Genomic DNA, 26,100 nt, shown 5'->3' on the forward strand with positions numbered 1-26,100 from the left:
CTGTTCTCCAAAGCATAATGAGCAGTCGAGACTGGCCTTATGTACTGCATGAAAATTAAGTTCATGGCAAACAGGCAGGATGTTTCAGACCTTTAACCGTATGTATAAATTATAGAAAATTCATTCTGAAAGATGAAATTCCAGCTCATAGCTTTTAAAATAGAGCTTCGACCATTAAAGCCTACTAACAACACAAGAGTGGATAACAATATTAAGAGGCTGTGCTCAGGCTGTTACTTCAAAACAGTAAAAATTTGAAATGAAAAAAACAACAACAGTCATGATGTTTACATTATTCACAGTGTGAATAATTCACAGTGTGTTTCATTCCCAGATTAAACACACAGACACACAGATGCATGCACACACTGATAGAACAGGTCAATAGGGAGTAGCAGAAAACAAGGGATAACCAATTAATAGTTCTCATGTATGAAATACCTTTCAACCATACTTAGTTTTTGGACTAACAGCCATGCGCTATTCACAACGAACTTTCAATAGTCCATGCCCATGCCCAATGGCTGCATTTGGACGCAATGTAAAACCATTACTTGTTTAGCTTAGCTATGGTTTGTTTGCTCAGACCTATGACTTGTTTGCAGCTAACAGATCACATAACCTGTAGCAATGTTGGCCTGTGAATCTTGCTGTGCATTAACCATGTTTGGTCATTGAGCACTTACTGTTCCCAACCCTAACCCTGCGGGAAGCAGTAATTAGAATTTAATTTGTTTCTAACCTGTTTTTAGTAATTTATTGTTTGATTTTACACCAATGTTATATATTTCATGTTAGCCGCCCTGAGCCCGACTTCGGCAGGGGAGGGCGGGATATAAATAAATGTTTATTTATTATTTATATTTATTTATATGGACCAGCTATCCTGGCTTAATCCTAGTGTTTCATTCCTCCATCCAGCTACCCATCTGGCTGTAGACATACAAGGAAAGAACAGTATGAAAGCTATGCTCAGTGGCTATTTTGCATACCCTCCTTCCCCCCTCTGCTTAGCGACAGACTATTTTCCTTGCCTACCTTCTTACTAAGAAGCTCTCCCTCTCCAGGCTGCCCGCTTAGCTCCACAGCAGGTGTGGTGGGAGTAAACAACAACAACAACAGTAAGTATGGGCAATTTTACTAACAACTATCCAGCAATAGATGTCAATAGTAAAGCATTGCTTCTAGTAACCTCTATCAATTGTTAAACTGATGGGACCCTACACAGAGGAACTACAATGGCGACATCTACCACACGTGTTGTTGTTGGTGGTGGTAAGTTTGCTTCTGTGAGAGACATTTGTGACTCCTCACTACCTATCACTTCACTGACCATAGTGACCTAGGAAAGCCTAGCCTTCAAGGTTATCATGCTGAACCCAGGTGTGGAAACCATAAGCAGCACAACAAGCATGGTTTGGGAAAGTGCAAAATACCACACACAGATCCTGTGATTCTTGTGTGTTCCCTTGGAAGAGAGATAGACACTCATTCAAACAATCCACCTTGTTAAAAATATTGTGTTTAACAAAGCAGACTGCTTTGAACAATTTCACTCAAGCATAGTAATGGTCGTCATGACAAAATAACCAATCATCTTTCCCTCTTCAGTGTCATCAGTGGAACTTCCTGCATCTTGATTCTTTTGTAACTGAGTTTTGAAAAATGACATCTTTCAGTTGGTGTGATCTGCCACCTACTGGTCAAGGAAATTTCTTCCCAAATAAAGTGGAAAAAGTCAACAACAGATAATTTCTAGGGTGCCCCCCCCTAAAAGTAGCACAAGTGTATATGAAATCACTGCCATTATTATTATTCATTGCTATTATTATTAGTTATTAAATTTCTATACCGCCTTTCATCTAAGGATCACAGGGCAGTTTGCAATATCAATTCAAAACTTCATCCTCTCTAATTAAACAATCTTTGGCCTTTTACATTACATACATAATTTTATTTGTATGCTGCATGTTAAAAGCATCTCAAGTCAGCCTACAACATGGGAAAAAATAATTACAAACATAATGAACTGAGTCATACTGCTGCTGCCTCCTGTATTGTTTTTGCTGCGTTTGCAGCACCAAAGTGGCCTTTGTGAGAAAGACTTCAAGAGTAAACCCTGAGGAGAAATCCTTACCAGCTGCCTTGCGAGACATCTTCAGGAGGAGAAAACTAGTCATAAGCAATAAATAAAACATCAAAAGGTAAACAAGCGAATTAAAAAAAATTCTACATAAATCATGATAAGATCTAAAAAGATACAATATATATATTAATAAGGTAAAGGTAAAGGTACCCCTGCCCGTACGGGCCAGTCGTGTCCGACTCTAGGGTTGTGTGCTCATCTCACTTAAGAGGCCGGGGGCCAGCGCTGTCCGAAAACACTTCCGGGTCACGTGGCCAGCGTGATGAAGCTGCTCTGGTGAGCCAGCACCAGCGCAGCACACGGAAATGCCGTTTACCTTCCCGCTATAAAGCGGTACCTATTTATCTACTTGACTTAGGGGTGCTTTCGAACTGCTAGGTGGGCAGGAGCTGGGACCGAAAGACGGGAGCTCACCCCGCCGCGGGGATTCGAACCGCCAACCATACGATCAGCAAGTCCTAGGCACTGCGGTTTTACCCACAGCGCCACCCACGTCCCTTACATAGATCATAATAAGATCTAAAAAGATACAATATATATATCAATAAAAGCAGCAAAAAACAGACACTCAACAAAAACCCCTAAACAACACCCCAGCCCAAGAATCTGTTCAACAGCCTCAACTTTTGTAGTTGGAGTCAGTCTAGTTAAACTGTGTATGAGGAGCTTTTTTGGTTTTTGTTTGTTACTGTGTTATGCATTTTTGTGGTTTTATATTGTAAATTGCCCTGTGGTGCCAAGATGAAGGCCAGTATAGAAATTTAACAAACAAATAAATAAAATAATCATTTCTCATTCTCGGAATACAAGTTGTTTGTAATTAGACAAACCTGCCAATAAAATCATCCTTTTTGCCAGCATCTTTGTCCCACACTGTAATATCAATAATTCCACCTCGTTCCTCATAGAGATGTAAGTCAAATTGTTCTCTCCACTGAGGATTCAAAGTTTTTGGCATAATCTGGGGGGGAAAGTAAAGGGAGTTATGGAAACTTGTACCTCCTGGAACAACAGAATATTCTTTTGGTATAGTTAAGAAATAGTTCAGAAAACCAACAGCTTCATCAGACATTTTCAAATGTTTATGTAGGAAATAAGGTACACTAAAGATTAAATATAGTATGCTTTTCCGCAAAGTATGAATTATTTTAGAATTTTTTCAGGTTCCCTAAAATGTTCCCTTAGATGTGCGTTAATAAAGTCAGTTTCTTACTGATAAAAATTCAGCAAAGCTACCTTTTAAAAAGTAACAGGATAAAATGATTAGCTACAGCATATACCAGTTCTTTTTACCATTTGCATAGGAAAAGAAGTTGGTTTGCTGAGTTTCTATGTTGTTTCTTGCCCGGTCTTTTAAAAGGCATAGACTCAAGCATGACTTCCCCAACCATACCTTGCCTGAAGAATACAGGTAAAATGTAACAAATGCTATGCCTTCCTTCACAGAATTCCTTTTCTCAGCATAGGATATTTTTGTTTGTAGTATTCATAAACAGGATTTCAACAAAAGAGTGCTTATCCATATATATATATATATATATATATATATATATATATATATATATATATATGCAGGTTTTGGTGTCTTCGGGTGTCTTCCCGTGTAAGAGTCGGGGTGTCTGTGCGACGTTTCGACGAGGTCTCACTCGTCATCTTCAGGCTGGTGCTTTCGGCTTCTTGTTACTGGAACAGAGCAGAGTCTGGTGTTTGAGTTCCTATAAATACTGTTGAGGGGTGTGGTGTATAGCCTCCAACGTTCTGGGTAGAGAGGAAGTTCCTAGATTAGTGTGCCTTTTCTTCTTTTGTTCCTTAATTACTTGAGGGATATCTTGGGTGATTTCATGAGTGATATTCTGAATATCACTGGGTGGGTCATTAATTACTTGAGGGATATCTTGGGTGATTTCATGAGTGATATTCTGAATATCACTGGGTGGGTCATTAAGTGTAGATTAGATTGCTAAAGCTCTCGTGTCTTGACCTCTTGAGCTTGTGAAGAGTTTTTCTGAGAAGATGGCTGTGCTGCATTTAGTTGTGCTCTGGCTTGGCTTCGTGTATAGGGGCGAGCTATGGTTTTGTGCCTTGTGCCAGCCAGATCTGTGTAGGGATTGCAGGGGGGTGCAGCATCCGGAGGTGCCACTATAGTTTGGTTGCTGGATGGAGTCTGTAATATGTCTGTGGAGAGGGTCTGGGTTTGGGTCTGGTGTGGTTGATTGGTGACGGCGTTCTGTGTGCCTCTGGTTCTGGTGTCGGTTTTTGTGGGGAGGGCTAATTTCCAGATGTCTGGCAGGCGGGACGTGTCGTCACGCTTGTTCATGTTGTGAGGGTGTTTCTCTATCTCGATGGCTTCCATGATTATTCTCTTGTGGTGATGTTCCATGTTAAAGAGCAATTTGGAATCTGCAAAATTAATTTCGTGTCCTGTTTCTTTCATGTGTTGGAAAAGAGAGGAAGTTTTTTCTTCTTTTTTGACGGCATTCTTGTGTTCTGCGATACGTGCATTTATTCGTCTGTTTGTTTGTCCAATGTACGTGGCTGGGCAGACTTTGCAGGGTATTTCATAGACCCCTTGGTTTTCCAGCTGGATTTTGTCTTTTGGGTTTCTGAGGATATTGGCTATTTTTTGGTTGGTGCAGAAGGCTGTTTTGATATTGTGTTTATGGAGGATTTTGCTGATTTTGTCTGTAGTGCCCTTGATATAAGGAAGGAGGGCCATGCCATTGTTTTCTTCTGTGTCTTGGTTTTTGGGGGGTGTTTCTTTTTGGATTAGCTTCGTAACCCTGTTTTTCTGGTATCCATTGGCGATTAACACATTTGAGAGATTCTGTAACTCAGTTGTCAAGTGGTCTTTGTCAGCCAGGCGTTTGGTTCTGGAGATGAGAGTCTTGGCTACGGAGTTTATTTGTGCAGGGTGGTGGTGTGATTGTGCATGTAAGTAACGGTTGGTGTGTGTTTTTTTCCGGTAGATAGTGTGTCCTAGGGAGCCATCAGGTTTTTTGTAGATTAGGACGTCAAGAAAGGGGAGTTGGTTGTTGTCTTCTATTTCCATAGTGAATTGTATTTTGGGGTGTAGGCTGTTGAGATGTGTGAGGAAGCTATCTAGTTTTTCTTTTCCGTGTGGCCAAATTACAAAGGTGTCGTCAACATATCTGAGCCAAAGTTTGGGTTTGTGTTCTGACTTGTCTAAAGCATTGGTTTCAAAGTGTTCCATGTACAGATTTGCGATGACCGGTGAGAGGGGTGATCCCATGGGTGCTCCTTCTATCTGTTTGTATCTTTGTCCATTGTGGATGAAGTACGTGTTGGTTAGGCAGTGGTTGGTCAGGTCCAGGATGTATTTGGGGGGGTTGTATTTGTTTTGAATGGCTGTCAAGGCTTCATTAATGGGCACTTGAGTGAAGAGAGATACAACATCGAAGCTCACAAGTAGGTCATCGGGATGTAGGTATTGTTTCTTTATTGTTTCTATGAACTGGAAGGAGTTAGTAACGTGTGAAGCGATGGATTCTGCATAGGGCTGAAGTTGCTTAGCGAGAAATTTAGCGAGATTTTGTAGAGGTGAGCCTATGGAGCTGACTATTGGTCTGAGTGGTGTTCCTTCTTTGTGTATCTTGGGGAGACCGTAGAGTTTGGGGCATCTGGATGATTTTTCTCTGGGGATGATTCTTAGCTGGATTTCTTCACTGATAGGAGAGGCTATACACGAAGCCAAGCCAGAGCACAACTAAATGCAGCACAGCCATCTTCTCAGAAAAACTCTTCACAAGCTCAAGAGGTCAAGACACGAGAGCTTTAGCAATCTAATCTACACTTAATGACCCACCCAGTGATATTCAGAATATCACTCATGAAATCACCCAAGATATCCCTCAAGTAATTAATGACCCACCCAGTGATATTCAGAATATCACTCATGAAATCACCCAAGATATCCCTCAAGTAATTAAGGAACAAAAGAAGAAAAGGCACACTAATCTAGGAACTTCCTCTCTACCCAGAACGTTGGAGGCTATACACCACACCCCTCAACAGTATTTATAGGAACTCAAACACCAGACTCTGCTCTGTTCCAGTAACAAGAAGCCGAAAGCACCAGCCTGAAGATGACGAGTGAGACCTCGTCGAAACGTCGCACAGACACCCCGACTCTTACACGGGAAGACACCCGAAGACACCAAAACCTGCATATATATATATATATATATATATATATATATATATATATATATATATATATATATAACTAATTTCATATAAACAATAATCAGAAGACCATCTATCCCCAGTCTAGCTCCCCAAAGCTTCAAGAAACACATTTTTCTTGGGCATAACTAAAGTAATACGTAGTCACACCTCGGCTCCTGAACGCCTTCATTTTGGAACGTTTCGCCTCCCGGACGCCAAAAACCCGGAAGTAAATGCTCCGGTTGTCAAACGTTTTTCAGAAGCTGAATGTCCGATGCAGCTTCCGCTTGAGTGCAGGAAGCTCTTGCAGCCAACTGACCTCAGTTGTTGAACATTTCAGAAGCTGAATGGGCTTCCAGAATGGATTACGTTCGACAACCAAGTTTGACTGTACTAGATCCTGTTCAGTCTAGACCCAAATGTCCTTTTAGAACTAGGGTCACTGTTCAAGAACCATAAAGCTAGGTGCATACATCCGGTGTAGCTCAGGGATATGGTTCTTGAACTACAGAATCCTATCCAAGCTCAAGAGAGTTTCAGCGTAAGTACACAGAGGCCCAAGTGTCTGCGGTTTAAAAAGAAAAACTTGAAATCTGCATTAGACATATAAAACATGCAGATCTTGCGTACTACAGTTCCCATCAGCCTGAACTAACATGGTCAATGGTTGAAGGTGATGACAATTGTATTTGGAGAGCTTCATGTTGGCTAGGCCTGTCTAATGTATATGTAGTAACTAGATTTAGATCTACTACAGCTACAACATTGTTGACTGAACAAGAATCCTTGGATTTCAGTTTGGCAGTCTCAAGAATTATTCAGTGACTCTGCTTAACACTCAAAATGCTGCAAATACATTTTAAACCACCACCATTTGGAATAACAGTTCAACAAAGTTACCTTACTCTTGTACTTCTGGTGTCCCAGTCGGAATTTCACATAGGGATCACTGAGCCCGTTTGGATCCATGGCTTTGAGTTCACGACCTTCAATCAAAGTGACACTGACTATCCCTCTCCACAGCTGAGCTTTTCTGTGCAGGTCTGACAGACGTATACTCTGGGCCTGAAACTTTAGGTATAGAGAGAACTCTGATTTAGCTAGAGCACAAGCAAACCATAGCCCTGTGATTTGCTTCCCACCTGAATGGCTATTTAAAGAAAGTGCATAAGTGAATACCCCAAAACTTAAAAAAAAACAAATTTAAAAAATATATTCAACTTGGATTTCCCTGCCAAATTGGCACAGTGTAATCACCATTTTTATAGTGATAGGGCATAACTCATCAGTACATTGCCTTCTTATGTAGCCATGAATTATATCATAGGTCAGAGGAAACCCAACATGGTGCTCTCTAGATGATGCTGGACTACAACTTCCATAATTCATGACTGTTGGCCATGCTGGCTGGGGGTAATAGGAGTTGAGGTTCAGTAGCATCAGGAGGGCAGCATGTTGGCTATACCTATCATAGGTCATCTATACCCAGTTGCCTTTTCAAGATTAGATCCCATGCACTTTGTGCTTTCAGACCACCAGCACACTGGTCCAATTCAAAATTATTCACATTCTGCTGGGAATTATAACCTTATATGTATGTACACCCCTATACAGACTATGGTTTCATTACATAACATTGATTTCATTTCCCTTTTGGCTACCATGTCACTGTACACAGTACAGTCCCTTAAGAGGCAGAGCTGGCTCTGGAGATGAAAGGGCTACCACCAGCTATGATCCAGAAAGAAACCTCCAAATCATATAGGCTTGGTTGTTTGGTTGCCCATTAAGAGTTTCCCATGTTCTCTCTAGAGCCTAGCTTCCCCAGTCTCGTTAGCGATGTAGCATGCAGGAAGGCAACTAGGTGGCAATCCTTTCAACAAGCTTGCCATTCTCCCATCATATCTACCAAACAGCCCACAGCCCTGATTCTCTTCCTGACCTAAGGAAACTAATCTAAACCAAGGCTACCCACACTGCTTCCAGACAATCCCGGGCAATCATCTATCTAATCATTGACTGATGGACTGGCTAGTAGCACTGGGTTTGTGGAGATCTGGTGCTGGCTTCTAGGTCCCTGAAACCAAATGCAGGGTAGATTAAGAATATTCCATGGGATGGGATGTTATACTTGGTTCTGTGGCACTATTTCTAAAGGTTAGACACCATTTGGATCTTAAAACATTCTCTTTTTATATTTCAGTAGTTTCTTTTCATGTCAAAATGTCCCAAGTGAAACTCCTATTAGGAATTATGAGTACAGTTTGGGTGGCCGCATGATGATGCAGAAAAAGATAGTGGTCATGGTGGGTTTTTTTTTTGCAAACCCAAAACCAAAACCCTTCTACTGGCATTTCAACCTGTCAATTCACATCTGCCAACCCAAAAGTTGATTACACACAAAACGAATGAAATATACTAGATATACTAATTTCAATCCGCAAACTACCTTAGCAATCAACAGACTACATCAGTGCTCAGAAAAATCTGCTCTTCCACCTGCACAATAGGGTTTCCTCCTCCCTGCACCTACCTCCCACTCTCCACAGTCTCCAATCCAGAGTGAATTAACAAATGTATAGTATTTTTTTTTTAGTTGCAGAGTAAGCTGTAGCATGAGAGACTGCTCAGGCTACAAACCATGGAAGCGCTACACAAGAGTGACTAATCTCTGGTCCTCCAGATGTTATGGACTCTGACTCCCATAAGGCCCACCCAACATGGTCAATTTTCAGGAATGATGGGCGTTGTGGTCTAGCAATATTTGGAGGGCCATCCTGCTCTACACCCTGACAATATGTTTTGAGGTTTGCCAGCTATCGCACCTGCTTCATCAGATACTTCACTTTCACAGCTACAATACAATGTAGATTAATAGATCCACAAACCACAATCTACGCCACTTTAAGCTCATCATGTAAACATGGATATCTTTATTGCATGTTTGTATTTTGAGGTCTGTATCTAAACAAGCAGTTAATACTGTCAATTCTTTTACCAGCCTGCAGATTTTATAAGGCCCACTAAGCCTTTGAATTTGGCCATGTGGCAAACTCCACTCATCTGACATCATATGATGTCAAGTACTGAGATGCATTATTTCCAACGTAGCACTGACACAGTGCTAAGATCAGAGGTAAGTTCTTTGACAGTAGAAGGCAGCAAGCAGAGACTTCTCTGATCAGAGCGCTGTGGTCGTCCACAGCACTAAGGTAGACAGCTTTTCTCATTTTCTATGAGCCAAAAAAGGTTTCCTGCCCTGAGATATGAGATACATCTTAAAAGAAGGCACTTATTTAAGGGAAGAGATAAAAAAAAAATTGTCTGTGGTATGGTATGCCAGTTGCTGAATGCCAGTTGAATGCCAGTTGCTGAAAACTACAGCGCAGTTTTGGGTGGGAATGGGGTAAACTTGAGACTTGAAAAGAGATGTGGGGGTCGGATGGTGAGGACTAGCTAGGACAGTGGAGGGTATCGGGGCCAGACTGAGACTGGTCTTCTGAGTAGAGGAACAAAGCAGCAAATACACAGGGTTTTTTGTTGTTGTTTTAAAAAAAACCTTAAGGGGGGGCAGGAGCCAGTAGGAAGGAGACAGAGGGAACTGGGTGGGGTGGAAGGGTTAACACACATAAAATTAATAAAGAACAGACAGACGAAGCTGCAAAAAAGTGCATGACAACCACTGGGTGAAGGCACAATTGAACTATTTTCTGGGCAGAACGGAAGTCCAGAAGCTTATTTGAATTTTGAGCAGTGATTTTGCATTCAACCACTAGGGGGAGCTCAACTCCCACCTTATGTCATCTCACATGCACAAGAGAACAGTGATTGAAAGGGCAGAGAGAGAGAGAGGCAAAATTAAAATTTATATATCATAATTAAAGGCCTGATAAAACAAAACTAGTCGTTTCAGGAGGGAATGCTACAGAAGATGCCCCATTTCATGTCCTCACCAGGAAATCGCTTTAAATGGGATGAAAAGCAGGGTGTCATATAACCAACAGACAAATTCATATAGGAAGAGGCAGACTTTCAGATACTCCAGTCCCAAACAATTTAAAGCCAGCTCATGTGCATTTCACACATTATGCACATTTTGTGCACATTTCTGAGTATTGAAGAATGTATTTTCTTTTGCAAAAGGTAAAACAGGAAGCAACTCTAAGGCTTGGCTCACAAATGCGACTCAGTTGCATTTGCCCTCTCCATAACCCCTCCTGACGGTTGCTAGGTACATAAGAGAGTCTCTGAAGACCAGGCTGTACATGGCTAAACCCAGAGCTGACCACTACCGGCACCAATGGTAATTGGAACAGGTTCTGCTATGATTGTGGAATTGCACAAGCCCAGTTAATACTGCCATTTCTCCACAGAATTCTGTAAGTGGTAGTGAGAAGCGATCATGTTATGAAAATAAAAGCAGCAGGCCTGCAAGTTTGTACCAGCAATTGCAAGAAAATGTTTCTAAAAGCCAAAAGCGAATAGAAATCTGAGGTTCATTATTTCTGGTTTAAGTAAGCAAGTCTATTATTTAATCTGGGGAAGCCAATGTAGTCCCTCCCTCCAGATGTTGCAAGACCACAATGACATCTGGAGCACATCATTCCTGATAACTGGCTTTGCTGCCTGAGCCTGGTGGGAGCTGCAGTCCAACAACATCTGGAAGGCACCAGTTGGCTATCCCTGGTTTAACCTCTCGCAAACTCTTATATGCAAGTGTTTGTACAACTTCAGAGTAAAGTAGATTGAGGAATATTCTCTATATAGATCGACACAACAAAAATGCAACATTTTGGAGCTGACAACAAGTACCAAAGATGAAGTTGCAGCTACAATGCACTTTGCGAATCCTTGCCTAGTTGTGCAAAATATCTAATATGTGCAACAGAGGTTGCAGACATAGGACCCATTTCATCGTAACCTCATATTCTTCACCACGAAGGGATGAAGACTCATGCCTACCACCATTTTTATTCCTAAATTAGGTCTGTGGACTGGTAACAAAACTTAGCCTTCATTTTATGCATCTGGGGATGGCATGAGATTATTTACCGGTATGTCAAGAGTGAATTTTTAAAAATCAAGTAGCATGAGAAGTTTGATGCAGGGGTGAATGAACGTGTATGCAGGTGTGCACGCTGCTTAATAGTTTATAATCCACTGATCAATTCATATATATTTCACAGCACAATGTTAGAACTAAATAAAACCATGTGTGTTTTGTATCATTTGCAAGAAGTGGCAAGAACGCCAAACCACCGACCTATTCAGGTGAATATATTTAGTTGCCTGTTCAAAGCTTGTTCATACTACAAACCACATTATGGAAAAAGGTAACCTGAATTCTGGAAGTGATGTGTTAGACACACAAAATTCCCCTTCCTCTTTCCCTACCTCCAAACCTTTCAGTTTTCCAAATGTGCTTTGGGAGTCACCAAACTCTCCAGAGAAGATTTGGGGTCTGCATTATGCAACTGGGAGTTCATTCTGCTTGCAGAATTGGATCTCCATTTGATCTCACCCTACATTTCTACTGCATACTTTTTTGGAATTCCTTACCACCCGATGAAAAATGCATTCACTAGTTTAGGTTGTGTTGACCAAGAAAAATGAGCACAAAATATGAAACAGGTCTTAATATAAATGGATCTCCCTGACCATTGCCTAGTTAGATGTACCGTATTTTTTGCTCTATAAGACTCACTTTTTCCCTCCTAAAAAGTAAGGGGAAATGTGTGCGCGTCTTATGGAGCGAATGCAGGCTGTGTAGCTATCCCAGAAGCCAGAACAGCAAGAGGGATATTTTTTCCCTTGTTTTCCTCCTCCAAAAACTAGGTGCGTCTTGTGGTCTGGTGCGTCTTATAGAGCAAAAAATACGGTACTTCAGTGTTCTACAATGATGAAGGAAGTTCAATAGTGTTGCATTATATAACAAATCCTTATCACTTAAAAAGGCCTCATTATCGAAATTATAAACTGAGTTTTGCAGACCTAGTCTATGTGTCACAACTTTCCATTCAAGTGACACAATATAGAGCACCACAGTTCTTCTCAAGACCACATACTAAGAATTACCTTACTTGATCTTTTCCAACTCTTCCTCATTAACATTGTCTGCAAATGAAATAGAGCATTTTAATAACTTTTTACTTATTTGCACTGGAGGCCAGTTGTCTTCCAAAGGAGCAATGCACATACAGAAATGCCAAACACATTCCAAACAACTACATATGACTGAAATCAAACTACAAGCATCATTCACATTTCAGAGAGATGCCAACCTCCTATTATTCCACGATGAAAAAGAAAAACAGGATAAACTAATAGGAAGATGTTTGGGATCAATAAAAAAAGAGGTACAAATGTCAATGAACTCAACCAATTATCTCAATTTTTAGATTTTATTAAAATTAGTGGTTTTAGACTTAAGGCCACTTATTCCAATTACAATAATGTAGCTAATTGTTATGCATCAGCAAGGAAGATGAGTGGGTTTGATTAAGAAGATGTTCACAGAATAGGCCCTTCCAGTCACAGAATGTGTCATTTTGAGCCATTCTAATATCTCTCCACCTCTACAGTAGAGATCATGCTGCTATATTGTTCTTGCTGGATTTTTTTGATCTCAAACAAGGCTGAAGAACCACACAGAAAATGCAGGAGAACAAAAATTTGATAACCTTGCTTAGATGTCCTGCAAAGAGTGCAGAAAACATGATTCTCCCCCCTCCCCCCGAATTAAACCTAAACTTAGAACATAAGGTTTTGTGAATGAAAAGCACCTCCACAAAATGTGAGTAGAACCTCTCCTTTTAATTCATGGCACAAATACTTTAGAATCCAAGCCCTGCTATGCAAGCTCTCCTGAATTATGTACTCTGACGGGTCAAGATCTGAAACAGAGGCCTTTCCCCATTCTACTATCTAAGAACCTTTTAAATGGAGATGCCAGGATTGAACCTGGAATTTATATGTGCAAAATATGAACTATACTCCTGAGCTGTGGCTCCTCATTGGAGAGAAAGCTGTGTTACAAGCTTTTTTTGTGGGGGTTGACTGTGAAGCAGGTTTTGGGATTTTGTGGCAGCTGGAGTGGGAATTAATCAATTTTCAACATGGAGAACTTAGAACAGACTGAGACTGAATAAAAAGAGGCCTCATTTTGTACATAGGAAAACTGGCAGAATGTGCTTTCTTCTGGATACTAGATTACCCCCCCCAAAAAAAAAAAAACAACCACCCCACAAACACACACCTGGAGTTAAGTGTAATACCTTCCATGTAAACAGGGGGCAAAATGTTAGCACATTCAAAATTCTACCACTTCTGTAAATGTGGACACATTAAAAAAGTTTGTTAGGAAGCAAAAATGCTGGAGGAAACAAAAAATTGTTTTCAAATTATTAATGGCTTCATCTGAGTTGCTTTATTCTCTCTTTTATACTTCAAGATATTATTTGCCAAAAAATTTACAGAAAAGTAAATTAGTTAAAGCACTGAATTTGAACAATCACTGTAGACAATTAGGGTTAGTACGTATTACAGAGAATGTCTTTAGTTAAATCAATGGAAGTACATCACATAGGATGACACTTTAGCTGATTAAAGTAATGGTCATTGGCTTGGATAGGTTTGCAAGCCATAATACAGGTGAATAATGAAGCCTGCAGCCTAGCTAGAAATCTAATTCTATTTCAGCCTTGATAATATTTATTTGCATTTTAACAACAGAAACATATGATGATTACTTGAATATAATTAGAGAAACACTGTAGTAATAGTCAGAAACTTCAGAGCCAAAACATTTTGTTTTAAATGGAACATATACTCAGGTATTCTGGTCACTTCCTTTTCGTAATACTGTTATGAGTTCCGGGTGTTAAGCTATGTGCCAGACCTTTCTAATTCCTGGATCCAGCAAGTGTTAGAACTTAATCAAGTCTTCTACTTCTTGGAATAGCCAGGCTAACCTCCTGGTGAGGTGATAGCCGGGGTGATGAGCCATTAAGGAGCTTGGTACGAGAAGGCAAATGGGTGGGGCCTCCTCCCTCAACAGACAAAGTCAGAATTTGGAGTACAGAGTTTTGCAGTGATGTGACCTAGAAGAAGAGTAGCAAGTAGAAGACAAACACAGCAATATTTGATGTCTGTTGGAATCCAAGGCTATGGCCATGGGAGAAACAAGATCCTTTGGGGGCATTAATGCTGTGAATCCCACCACTGTAGGCTCAGGTTGTTTATATGTGTAAACAAACCATATATCCTAAAAATACCACAGTCTCTGCTGTGCCTCATTCCAAAAAGAAACCAACACTCTGGGTAAGCGCTGGAAAAGCTGGAATCTTGCACCACCCACGAGACTGGGGTGGTTTGCAACAGTACATTTCAAGGCACTGGGTTATATCCAGTGCATAAGCAGTAATCACTTTTATGAGTGCAATGCAACTTCCTCTTCCCTCTCTCCCACTCTGCATGCCCCCCCAAATCTGTTCTTGGGGTTTCTCCAACTTCTGGAGCAGTTCTGGAGATGCTGCGGGGGGGGGGGGAGGAGTGAAAAGGAATAAAAGTTCCATTATGCTTGCCTTGGATTCAGCCCTGTACCCACATATTAATGCAAGCCACTTTGGGAGCCTGTAAATGGTATATAAATAAATACATTAAATGTATTTTAGAGGTGTTGGATTTAAGGCTGGCACACCTCAATAAGGATTGTGTCACTTTTTTCCCCCCTTCCAAAATTATGCAACAGCTTTGAATTCCCATTTTCAAGGGGGAAATCCCTTTAATGCTTGAGAGATGCAGTGGCGCTGAATTAGTTATATCCCAGGATTTAAGGTATCACTCATATGTTTCTGAGGATTTTATATCTTCTAACGCTAATCAAGCAGATTATAGGTCTAGAAGATAAGACAGCAAGCTGCTCAAATGAACTCACTGTTAATCTGCGAGTTCTCCAGTGATGAAATCTTTGCACTGAACTCTGCTAAACAACCAACACATGAAACAAAAAAAATCCACTCATGCACTCATTTTAGCAAAGTATGCACATAATAGACACAAGTATGCATAAGCAAATAAAAAACAATACACAGCTATAAACAGTGCATGCAATAGTACAATGCATGCCATGCAGTATTCTTACATATAGAAACATGTTAGTTAACAATAAACAATATATAACATACAGTGAATACATCTTTTTTTTTTTTTTTTGCTTACCAGATTTGCAGTGCAATCCTATACATACCTACTCAGAAGTAACTCCAGCTAAATTAAGTGGGATTTACTCCCAAGTAAGTGTGCATAGGATAGTAGCCTTAATAGTTTAGATTGTATGTTCATTATTCCCTATTTTACTTCCATTGCTTAATTAGAAACAATAGTTTATTACCCCTGGAATTTACCATTTTTTAAAATGGAAAGATTAGTCAATCCAAATAGAAAGGTACCTTTTGGATCTTCTTGGTGTTCATACTACTTAAGCAAAACCAGACATCCAATTGAGAATTATTGGAACTAGTGCTACTGCAACTAAGTTACGATAAACAAAATTAGGAAAGAAATTGCACAAATACTAGAATTATAGAGATAACATATTGACCTCTCAAATGCTAATAGATTGGTAGAACTCTAAATAAACTGAGCAACATGAGGTTTTTCTTTGCAGGCCAGAATTTGCTATAGGTAGGCATTGCCAAAGTATGTACCTTAAACACTAGATCCAAATCTACCTTCATCTCTCCACTGAGGATTTGCTAGTTCTAAAACAAACACAAAGTTTTACTAAACCAGTTATACATCACAAGAAACCATGCTACAAACTTTGCACATCTTTTCCCATATTCATTCTGCCCTGCATCCAATTAAGTCCTGTAAAAATCATTACAACTCCCTCCCACAGACCAAAACTATAATTCAGTGGTACTTCTACAGAAACAAACAGCCCAGCGTGTTTTACTCTAAAATAAGAGGATTATAGATTGAGCGTGACCTCAGTTGAAATGGATCTTGAAAATCAGTTATCTCCAAGAGTGCCTGTATCTGGGTCCATGGCCACCCATTCAAAAACCTTTCCCAAGAAGGAGAGACTGGCAACTGGCCGGTAGTTACTTAGATTTTCTGAATCCAGGGAGGGTTTCTTGAGAAGTGGTTTTACCACAGCCTCCCTCAAGCAGGCAGGGACCACCCCCTTTGGCAAGGAGGCATTAATCACCTCCCTGGCCCAGCTATCTATTCCCTCCCTACTAGGTTTTTATCAGCCAAGAGGGGCAGGGATCCATAGCACAAGCGGTCACCTTGACCGATCCAAGCACTTTGGCCACATCCTTGAGCCTTACTAACTGAAACTCATCCAACGCAACAGGACTAGAGAGTGCTCTGGACAACCCTTGAGATTCATCTGCTGAATAGCAGAGTCAGGATTCCGGTGGATGCATTGTCCTCAAAATGCTTTGCAAATGTGTCACATTGAGCTACCACCTCATTTGGACCAGACTGTAAGAGGTCCTGCAGTACCTGGAAAGGTTCCGCTGGATGGTACACTGAGGATGTAATGGATGCCTGTCCTCCAATTAAAATATATGGCTTCTAAGCCCACATAAAAGTAAAACAGTTAAAACAAATATGCTCCTTGCCTGTATGTTGCATTTATTATTAGTATTATTATTATTATTATTATTATTATTATTATTATTATTATTATTATTATTATTATTATTTACTGATACCCCACCCATCTGGCAGTCAGTCACTCTGGGCGGCTTCCAACAGGATATTAAAAAGACAATAAAACATCAAACATTAAAAACTTCCCTAAACAGGGCTGCCTCCAGATGTCTTCTAAAAATCAGGTAGTCGTTTATTACCTTGACATCTGGTGGGAGGACGTTCCACAGGGCAGGCACCACTACCGAAAAGGCCCTGTGCCTTAACATCAACAACTGAGCCAACTGACTTTAAAACTTTTCAAAATAAACATAAGCCATCTTTCTTTCTTTTTTTTACAGATACATCACAGACCACCCGAAAGAACCTCATAAACCATAGTATGGAACCTCTGAACCAGAGGATGGATGTTGTCCTACAGTGTTTAAGTGCATTCCTTTGCATTACAATCTTTACTAAACCAAACTTTATTCTTGAAAATTAGGTGTCTCCTATGTGAAATGCAATGTATGTGGTATTTCAAACAGAGTAACTCAATAGAGTATCTGAGCAGCCTGCGAATATGAAGATGTTGCATGGAAGACTGAGACCAGAAAGAAAGGGAAATTTCAGTGTATGTAATGGCACAAACAGTAAAATAGATTATTTGCCAAGTTTAACTAAGGTCTACTTTAGAAATACTTTCCCCCAAAAAAACATATTATTGGCTTTGAGTTTCAGTTAACAATATAACATATAAAATAATAGTCATCAAAAGGAATACAGAGCTTGGAAAGCTTGCTAAACTGTTCTTATGTAATACAGCATCTATTTTTAATTTATCATTGCTGTATGATAAATCTTTCTTTCCACACTGACTTACTTACAGAACACTGCTTAAACATTTCATCATGCTACACAAAAAACTAACTGCACCAAAATCCCTCCAGTTAGCTAGGTCTCATGCATCAATGTCTAGTGTTTTGCACCCATCAAAGAAATTTTAACTGTAATTTCTTCTCCTCCCACATATATTAAAGAAAACACTCTTATACCCACTTACTTGGGAGTAAGCCCAATTACGGTAAAAGGTAAATAGGTAAAGGACCCCTGGACGGTTAAGTCCAGCCAAAGGCAACTATGGGGTGTGGTGCTCATCTCTCACTTCAGGCCAAGAGAGCTGGTGTTTGTCCACTGATAGCTTTCTGGGTCATGTGGCCAGCATAACTAAACCGCTTCTGGTGCAATGGAACACCATAACAGAAGCCAGAGCGCATGGAAACACCATTTACCTTCCTGATGTAGCGGTACCTATTTATCTACTTGAACTGGTATGCTTTCGAACTGCTAGATGGGGAGAAGCTGGGATAGAGTAATGGGAGCTCACCCCAGTGCACCAACTCGAACTTCCAACCTTTCGATCAGCAAGCCCAAGAGGCTCAGTGGTTTAGACCACAGTGTCACCCATGTCCCTTTTAAGCCCAATTAAGCTCAATGTGATTGATTCTGAGTAGACATATTTAGGAATACACTACGTGTAAAACAAGGCTTGTATGTTACCTCCTGAAACTGTTCTCAAGCTGCCAGTAAAAATGTTTGACTACGCGATATAGCTAGAGGGATTTTAAAGATTTATTACAGTCCCCAAATTACAGCCACAGTAAACCTAATGTTTTAGAGTGCAGGACAGAATGCTAAACATCTCACGAACGCTTTCCCATGTTACATATTTCCAATTCCAGTATACTGCAACAACAAAAACATAGCCAAGTTTTGAGTTGGGGTTGCAAAAACTCCAGCACACAAACCTGCAATTCATTTCAAGTGGTAAAAGAAAAATTCACTAAGAAATGTTGCTCTCTTGAATTTCTAGGCAATCTGGTAAAACTGAACTCTATAAAATAACCTGCAATTTGGACAATTTGGTTTTATATCTGCAGAGGTAGAAAGTGAGCCATCACGTATTTGTAGACACTTATTTGAGTACTTAACATCACAACTCCAAATAGCAACACTTACAGTTTGAACGTTGAAATCCCATGCTAATTCACATTAAGGCAGCTTTTGCACATTACAATAAAGCTTATCAGAGAAGCCACTGTTTGAAAGAAACTATGGCTTACCATGAAAGAGCAGCATGCTAGTGCATACTGCTCAAACTGCAGCTAACCTGCTCTTCCCTTTGCCAAGCAAGGAAGAAACAAATCATAGCACTGACTTGGTATTGGGTTTCCAGACCATAGGTATAGAGTGGCAGTGTATGAAAAGTGATTTCGATTTGATTTGTTTTAAGAAAATATTAAGCCTTTACTGGCTACATTAGACTTAAAATTGTGCTCTTGGAAATACATTTCATATATTTATTCTTGGTGCTTTTACCGATAATCAACTTCTAGCTCCTGACTACACTTATGCCCTAAGTCCAGGAATGTTCTGGCACAATAACAACATTACTGACTCCAAATAAATGCCTGTTTCAGCAGCAAAGCTCTACACAGAACCGATTAGCTGAGTAGTTTTCATAACTGTGTAAGATTTTACTATAATAGGACTGAAATGTTGCAGTTTGAACACCACAGCACTAGATCCAAAATTCTTTATCTTGAATAAATTCTGAGTGAATCCACTGTATGTTTGCATTCTATCAAAATCCCATCTGTACCAATATCATTATATGGAGGAGCTGACCCAGAGCAAGGCATCGGTAGTCAAATGCATCCAAAAACTGATCAGTACCTTTCAATATTTACTGGGGAATAATATATAAAAACCCACAAGAAAATGGCTTCATTTAATAATGCTCACTGATGGAAACATTGCGAAAGTGATACACTTCCCATTAGGAAAGGGGGGAAGCTACATAATTTGTTTCAATCCACACTTACCCCTTCCCGTTGCTGTTCTTTCGGCGTCAGCAAAACAGACAATAATATCGTTCCAAGATCTTGGTCAGCATAATGTGGATCCTTGAGACTCAACGTAACTTCGGTTGACCTAGGAAACCAAGTTTAGAAACTAAATAAATAAAAGTTTCATCATATTGCCTCCATTAGGTCATACAGTTTAAAAAGGGACAAGAATGGTGTGCCTGTTGCTACCTTCTGCCTGTAAACTATCAGCTAGGGTTGCAAAACTACTAAGGGAGAAAAGCAGAAGTTCCACGCAATACACAGCACTTGATCTCCATCCTGTCTGGATTCAAAAGGAGAGGGGGGCTTCACTGCATCTCAACTATGTTTGGTGGAGACAGCAAGAAGACCATTACACAGGTGAAGTTGCAACTCTACCTCCCTTGTTTCAGACAGCTGCCTCTTCTTCCAGGAGCACTGAAACATCCCTGGCCAGAGACCTTCTAGGGAAAGGGAGCAAGGACAGGCTTTCTGTGAATTTGAACAGACCTTGAGCTAAACTGGGCATCCTACAGAGCACCTTGGTCCAAAGCAAGCTGTTTCAGAAAACTGAGCTTGCAATCCAAATCTTGTGGCCAGTTCACACCCCTTATACACACATAGGTATAGAGAAAAATGGTACAAGGTGGCAATGAAACGATGGGTCTATGAAAATTCATTTAAAAAAATTAAAATGTATGGGGTGTCCCTTCACAACAGCAGTAACTGGTGATAACACCGTCAGTGTAGCATTGCTTAGATCTTTGTCTCCAATCCTGTCCAAAACGTCATTATCTACGTCAGTAGCTTTAAAACACGATACCTATTTTGCTCTAGTGAGCCGAGATCCAAAAATGCTGATCCCATGAAGTCATCTTGAAGCCCAAAATCATAATCAAAGACCTAAGGTGAACAAAAGAAATAGCATTTCTCAATGTTGGGGATTCCATTAACAATTACTTGAGAATATTAGCGAAAGCAAACATTATACAACATAATGCATCAACCCTGCCTATACATATCCATGACTTTTAACCATGAAGGCTATGTTCTACCTCTACTATCAGACGCATTTTCTAGGACTCACAAGTGGGAAGAGTGCTGTTGCGTTCAGGTTCTGCTTGGGGGGTTCCATAGGCATTGGGTCAGCCACTGTGAGAACAGGATCAGGCCATTGGCCTGATCCTGCAGGCTTTTCTTATATACTTACACAAGGAGATCCTCTGGTGGAATATCCCAACTACAAAATCAGTGATGTCTCAAACTGTTTTGGACGTTAGGTCTATTTGTACACTGTCCTCATTGGGGTTTACATTTCTATTTGGCCATTCCCTTTTATGTCTGGGTAGCACAACACTTGGTGCTGGAGGAGACTCTTGAGAGTCCCATGGACTGCAAGAAGATCAAATCTATCCATTCTTAAGGAAATCAGCCCTGAGTGCTCACTGGAAGGACAGATCCTGAAGCTGAGGCTCCAATACTTTGGCCACCTCATGAGAAGAGAAGACTCCCTGGAAAAGACCCTGATGTTGGGAAAGATGGAGGGCACAAGGAGAAGGGGACGACAGAGGATGAGATGGTTGGATAGTGTCCTCGAAGCTACCAGCATGAGTTTGACCAAACTGCAGGAGGCAGTGAAAGACAGGAGTGCCTGGCGCGCTCTGGTCCCTGGGGTCACAAAGAGTCGGACACGACTAAATGACTAAACAACAACAAAGCACAACACTGGCCTATGTTTCAAAGAATGTACCAGATATTTGAGTTCTGAACAGTTATGAGAATTGGCAGGGCACAACATTATAAATTTCATAAGCTCTTTTATGATATATTTTCATAACTTGAATTTCTATTATGGCAATATCAAGCTGTATAACATTCCATTGAAAAACTACAGCACTGTGTGGAGTGATACAACAACATTGTACTTACCTGTTTTTAAGGAGAATCACATGTAGCTCACCTTTATGTACAGTTGTTCCCTTAAATGTTCAATCATGATTGAAGTTTTTTCTTCCCATACAGGGTTAAGATTCTTATGGATAGTTTTGCTTCTAAACACTTCTTTTCCACCAATTTTAAACTTGACATATGGATCACTTGTCCCTGAAACAAAAATCAAGATTATGTACGACAACTACATGATTTCTGAAAGTTATAAGGAAAAACCTTAAAACAAGATGGCAGTCCTTATCTTTTTTAGAAAACTAGCAAGTGCAGCAGCAGCAGATGGTGATGATGATGATAATAATGATAACTACTACCACAACAATTTATATGCCACCTATCTGACTGGGTTGCCACAGCCAGTCCGGACAGCTTCCAACTATTTAAAACCACGGTAAAGCATCAATCATTAAAAACTTCCGTAAAGAGGGTTGCCTTTAGATGTCTCCTAAAAGTCAGATAGTTGTTTATTCCCTTCACATCTGACAGGAGGGCGTTTTACAGGGCAGGCCCTCTGCCTGGCTTCCAGGAACCTCACTTCTCTCAATGAGGGAACTTCCAGAATCTAGACCCAAGTAAAACTACACATTAAGTGTATGGCTTTCGCTGTATGACTTTGTCCATAAAATGCTAAATTCTAGATTAAAGGACTTGCACCTAAGAGACATTTAACAAGTATACCCTATGAATTAAATTACCTGAAACACATTTCCATACTAATTCAAAGTGCACATAAGCAGAACCAGTGAACTAAGTATACTAACTTGAATGCACGCACAAAAGGTCTAGCTTTCTAACACACTGCTGTTTTTAAATAGTGCAAGTCTTTTTCAGCTTGCTACAATAGTTACAGCAGCAACAACAGGTCTAGGCACATGGTGGCAGTATTTTCCCGTTATAACAGATACCTCAGTTACAGACTACAATCTTGTACAAAGGAAATGGGGGTTTCTTAATACAACATTGCATTAAAATAAAGACAAATCTATAGTCAACATTAGACCAGCTGCTTTGCATGAAAATTACCATGCCTGCCACAACCTGTTATTCCATTTGTACTAGCAAATGGGGTGGGTCACGTATGCTAATATAATGTCAATTGCCACTCTTCTATCCTTCTGCCTGCATGCTTTAGTTGAGATTCCTGCACTGCAGGGGGTTGGAATAGATGATCCTTGGGACCCCTCCTAACTCTACGATTCTATAAAAAAGGTAAAGGTAAAGGACCCCTGATAGTTAAGTCCAGTCATGAACGACTTTGGGGTTTGAGCACTCATCTCGCTTTACTGGCCAAGGAAGCAGACGTTTGTCCGCAGACAGTTTTTCCGGGTCATGTGGCCAACATGACTCAGCCGCTTCTGGCGAAACCAGAGCAGTGCATGGAAATGCCATTTACCTTCCTGCCGGAGCAGTACCTATTTATCTACTTGCACTTTGACGTGCTTTCGAACTGCTAGGTTGGCAGGAGCAGGGACCGAGCAACGGAAGCTTACCCTATCGCGGGGGTTCGAACAGCAGACCTTCTGATCAGCAAGGCCTAGGCTCAGTGGTTTAGACCACAGCGCCACCCATGTCCCCATACTCTATAACGCCTACCAAATTATGATCTGCAAGTTCCACTGAACATATCTGCTTACAAAAATCATACAGAAGAGAAACTGAAATATCTTGCAGTATGGATTTTTTCATGCAAATAAAGTAATAAGAATAACGCATTTGCCACCTGACATTATGCATCCCTTTGTTATTCAACTCAGTTTTCAAAGAACAAAATTATTCTACCTTACTCTATCAACTTCTACAAGACCTTCTCATCGAAGGTTTGTTAAGTGCCACCATCCTTTTTATGACTGCTACAATTCCTTTAACATACACCTGAGCTCTCAGATTTCATGCCAGTTTTTATACTTCAAACATGCAGTGGTTTATTACTCTCAGAGCAATCGTTTCAAGTTGTCAAATAGAAACCATTGAATAAAATCCAGATCTCGTCTCAATTATATGGGCCGACTTCCAGTGGCAATTGGTTCAGAAGAATAGGAAGGGAAACTGCAGGTTCCAATTGACAGAAATTGATGGGTCCCCAGACACTTGTTCATATTTTAATCCTAACTTATCACAGAGAAAACTACTACTTGCAGGATAGTAATTTTGCTGGAATGACATCACCTAGGATAAGCATGAAGCCACTTCAAAGGCACACTGTAATAAAACGTGACACAACTGCAGAAGCACGAACCTCTGTAATGGCACAAAACGCACTAGAGACTCCAGAGGGGTAAGAAGAAATCAAAACCAACAAGTGTAGAAATCATTTATCATACGAAATCACTGTTTGCAAATCAGTTCATCCCTATCATCAAAAATATTTACAAGTCTACCTTGCTCTCCTAATACGGTATTTGTCTCTCCCACCCACCTCCCTAGCACATTAAGTATCAGTACTGAATGCCTCCATTCAGTACCTTTTTTTCTCTCCTATTATATAGCCAAATGATTCAGGAGAACATGAGAGTTCGCTGACTGCCCATTATGAATCCACGTTTTCTTCCTTCCTGTCTTCTAACCACCTAGCCAAGCCTTACTACTCCATCTCTCATCTCACACCAATGCTAGGTATCTCCAGTGCCTCTTAAGTACTTCTGATGTCCCCTACTCTGTCATTTTAAGGATATCCAGCTTCTATTATGGGTAAGGAAAGTCACACCCGCTGGTTATTGATTAAGTCTGTTTAGCAGGTAGATGGGGAAAACTGGTGGTAATTTCCATGCACGATAACCATCTTCCTTATCTTCCTCTGCTCTCGGGGGGGGGGGTCTACCAATTCCCACTCCTCAAATGGTGTCAGTTCCCTTCTACAGTGGTGCCTCGCAAGACGAAATTAATCCGTTCCGCGAGCCTCTTCGTCTAGCGGTTTTTTCATCTTGCGAAGCAACCCTATTAGCGGCTTAGCGGATTAGCGCTATTAGCGGTTTAGCGGCTATTAAAGGCTTAGCGGCTTAGAAAGGGGGGGGGGAATCGGAACACTCGCAAGACGTTTTCTTCTTGCAAAGCAAGCCCATAGGGAAAATCGTCTTGCGAAGCAGCTCAAAAACGGAAAACCCTTTCGTCTAACGGGTTTTCCGTCTTGCGAGGCATTCGTCTTGCGGGGCACCACTGTACCTGACTTGGCATCTGGCAGGAATCAACCAGCTGCCTTTCCAAACCAATATGGGTAATAAATCCTTTAAAATGGTGGCCATATTACTGTCCCTCTCAAACTCCCAACCTGCAACTGATGTTTGAAGCTGCCTGAGCCAGAGACAAACACAGTGTGTAAATTCTTGCAATGTTAGTTTGGATCAAGTGTAGGATTAGTCAGACCAATATTGTGGTGTAATGTTTTATTTCCATGCTGAACTGCCTATCTGCCATTCCCTGCCCCACATCCTTTTCCCATATGCTCCTTTTAAATAAAATGCTTAATTGGGCTATAGCAGTTTCTGAATACGCTCAAAGGCTTGTTAACTCTCCGCATGGCTTAGGTTGCTGGTACCATGTTACGGATTGTTAAAGGGCCTGGGAAAGCAGAAAGGAGGCAGTGGGAGTTGCCATGCCAGAGACCTGGAAATTCAGCTGGCTGTTGCTGCATTATTGAGGAGACACTCGGAGTCCCACACCCCTGTCCCTAGGTGACCCATACGCTGGTGGTGGCAGCAAAGAGAAAGGATGGCATTGGGTTCCCTAGGGCTATGAAACTACCCTACAGAGTTGGTGCTGGAGTGGGGAACCACTCTAAAATTAACACTCAGTCCCACAGCTCAGATCTAAACACTGCTTTTATTTACACACACACACACACACACACACTGCATAGTATAAAAGTGTTTTCATTTACTAGGCAGTCTGGCAGGCCCTGTTCTGTGGTTATGCATTAAAAAGAGCAAAGCACTGCCTTTTCAGCATTCACAAAATAATGCTTTCAGTGCCACTCAATGAGGGTCAGCAATAAATCTATTTGAGGCAATTTGTTATTTGCTGCAATACAGATAAAAAGTGATTCAGAATGTGTTAAGCTTATTACAATGACTAGACTATCACATTGAATTATTCCTCATTATATGCCCAAAGCATTATCTCTGAAGCAAATGAAACCTAGAGCACCGGGATTATCTAACTACCACTCAAAGGAGATTTACTGTTTTTGTTCAAGGAGTTCTTTACATAAGATTTTACATATTCACAAGTAATGTTTTGCATGCCTGTGACATTCGGAAAATCCAAGGCTACAGTGACAAACATTAATAGCTTTTC

The 26,100-nt window shown here is 40.6% G+C and overlaps 1 protein-coding gene across 10 annotated transcripts in view; it reads right to left on the reverse strand.

Moving 5' to 3' along the window:
* MCTP1 (multiple C2 and transmembrane domain containing 1) overlaps positions 1 to 26,100 on the reverse strand; it is a gene marked incomplete at its 3' end in the record, with an annotated part of 173,270 nt that overhangs the window by 93,642 nt on the left and 53,528 nt on the right. For 6 of the 10 annotated variants that reach the window (XM_082191343.1, XM_082191345.1, XM_082191348.1 and 3 more), the window contains exons 3-9: positions 21,824 to 21,966; positions 20,687 to 20,766; positions 19,861 to 19,969; positions 15,267 to 15,314; positions 12,407 to 12,445; positions 7,232 to 7,402; positions 2,977 to 3,107 (exon numbers count right to left, since the gene is read on the reverse strand). In XM_082191343.1, the coding sequence (XP_082047469.1) occupies positions 2,977 to 3,107; positions 7,232 to 7,402; positions 12,407 to 12,445; positions 15,267 to 15,314; positions 19,861 to 19,969; positions 20,687 to 20,766; positions 21,824 to 21,966 (721 nt within the window). The remainder of the gene's footprint in view (positions 1 to 2,976; positions 3,108 to 7,231; positions 7,403 to 12,406; positions 12,446 to 15,266; positions 15,315 to 19,860; positions 19,970 to 20,686; positions 20,767 to 21,823; positions 21,967 to 26,100) is intronic. The other 4 variants (XM_082191346.1, XM_082191344.1, XM_082191352.1 and 1 more) reach the window with 2 other exon arrangements.

Source organism: Podarcis vaucheri, assembly GCF_965113315.1.
Source record: "Podarcis vaucheri genome assembly, chromosome: 11".
Taxonomy (NCBI): Eukaryota; Metazoa; Chordata; class Lepidosauria; order Squamata; family Lacertidae; genus Podarcis; species Podarcis vaucheri.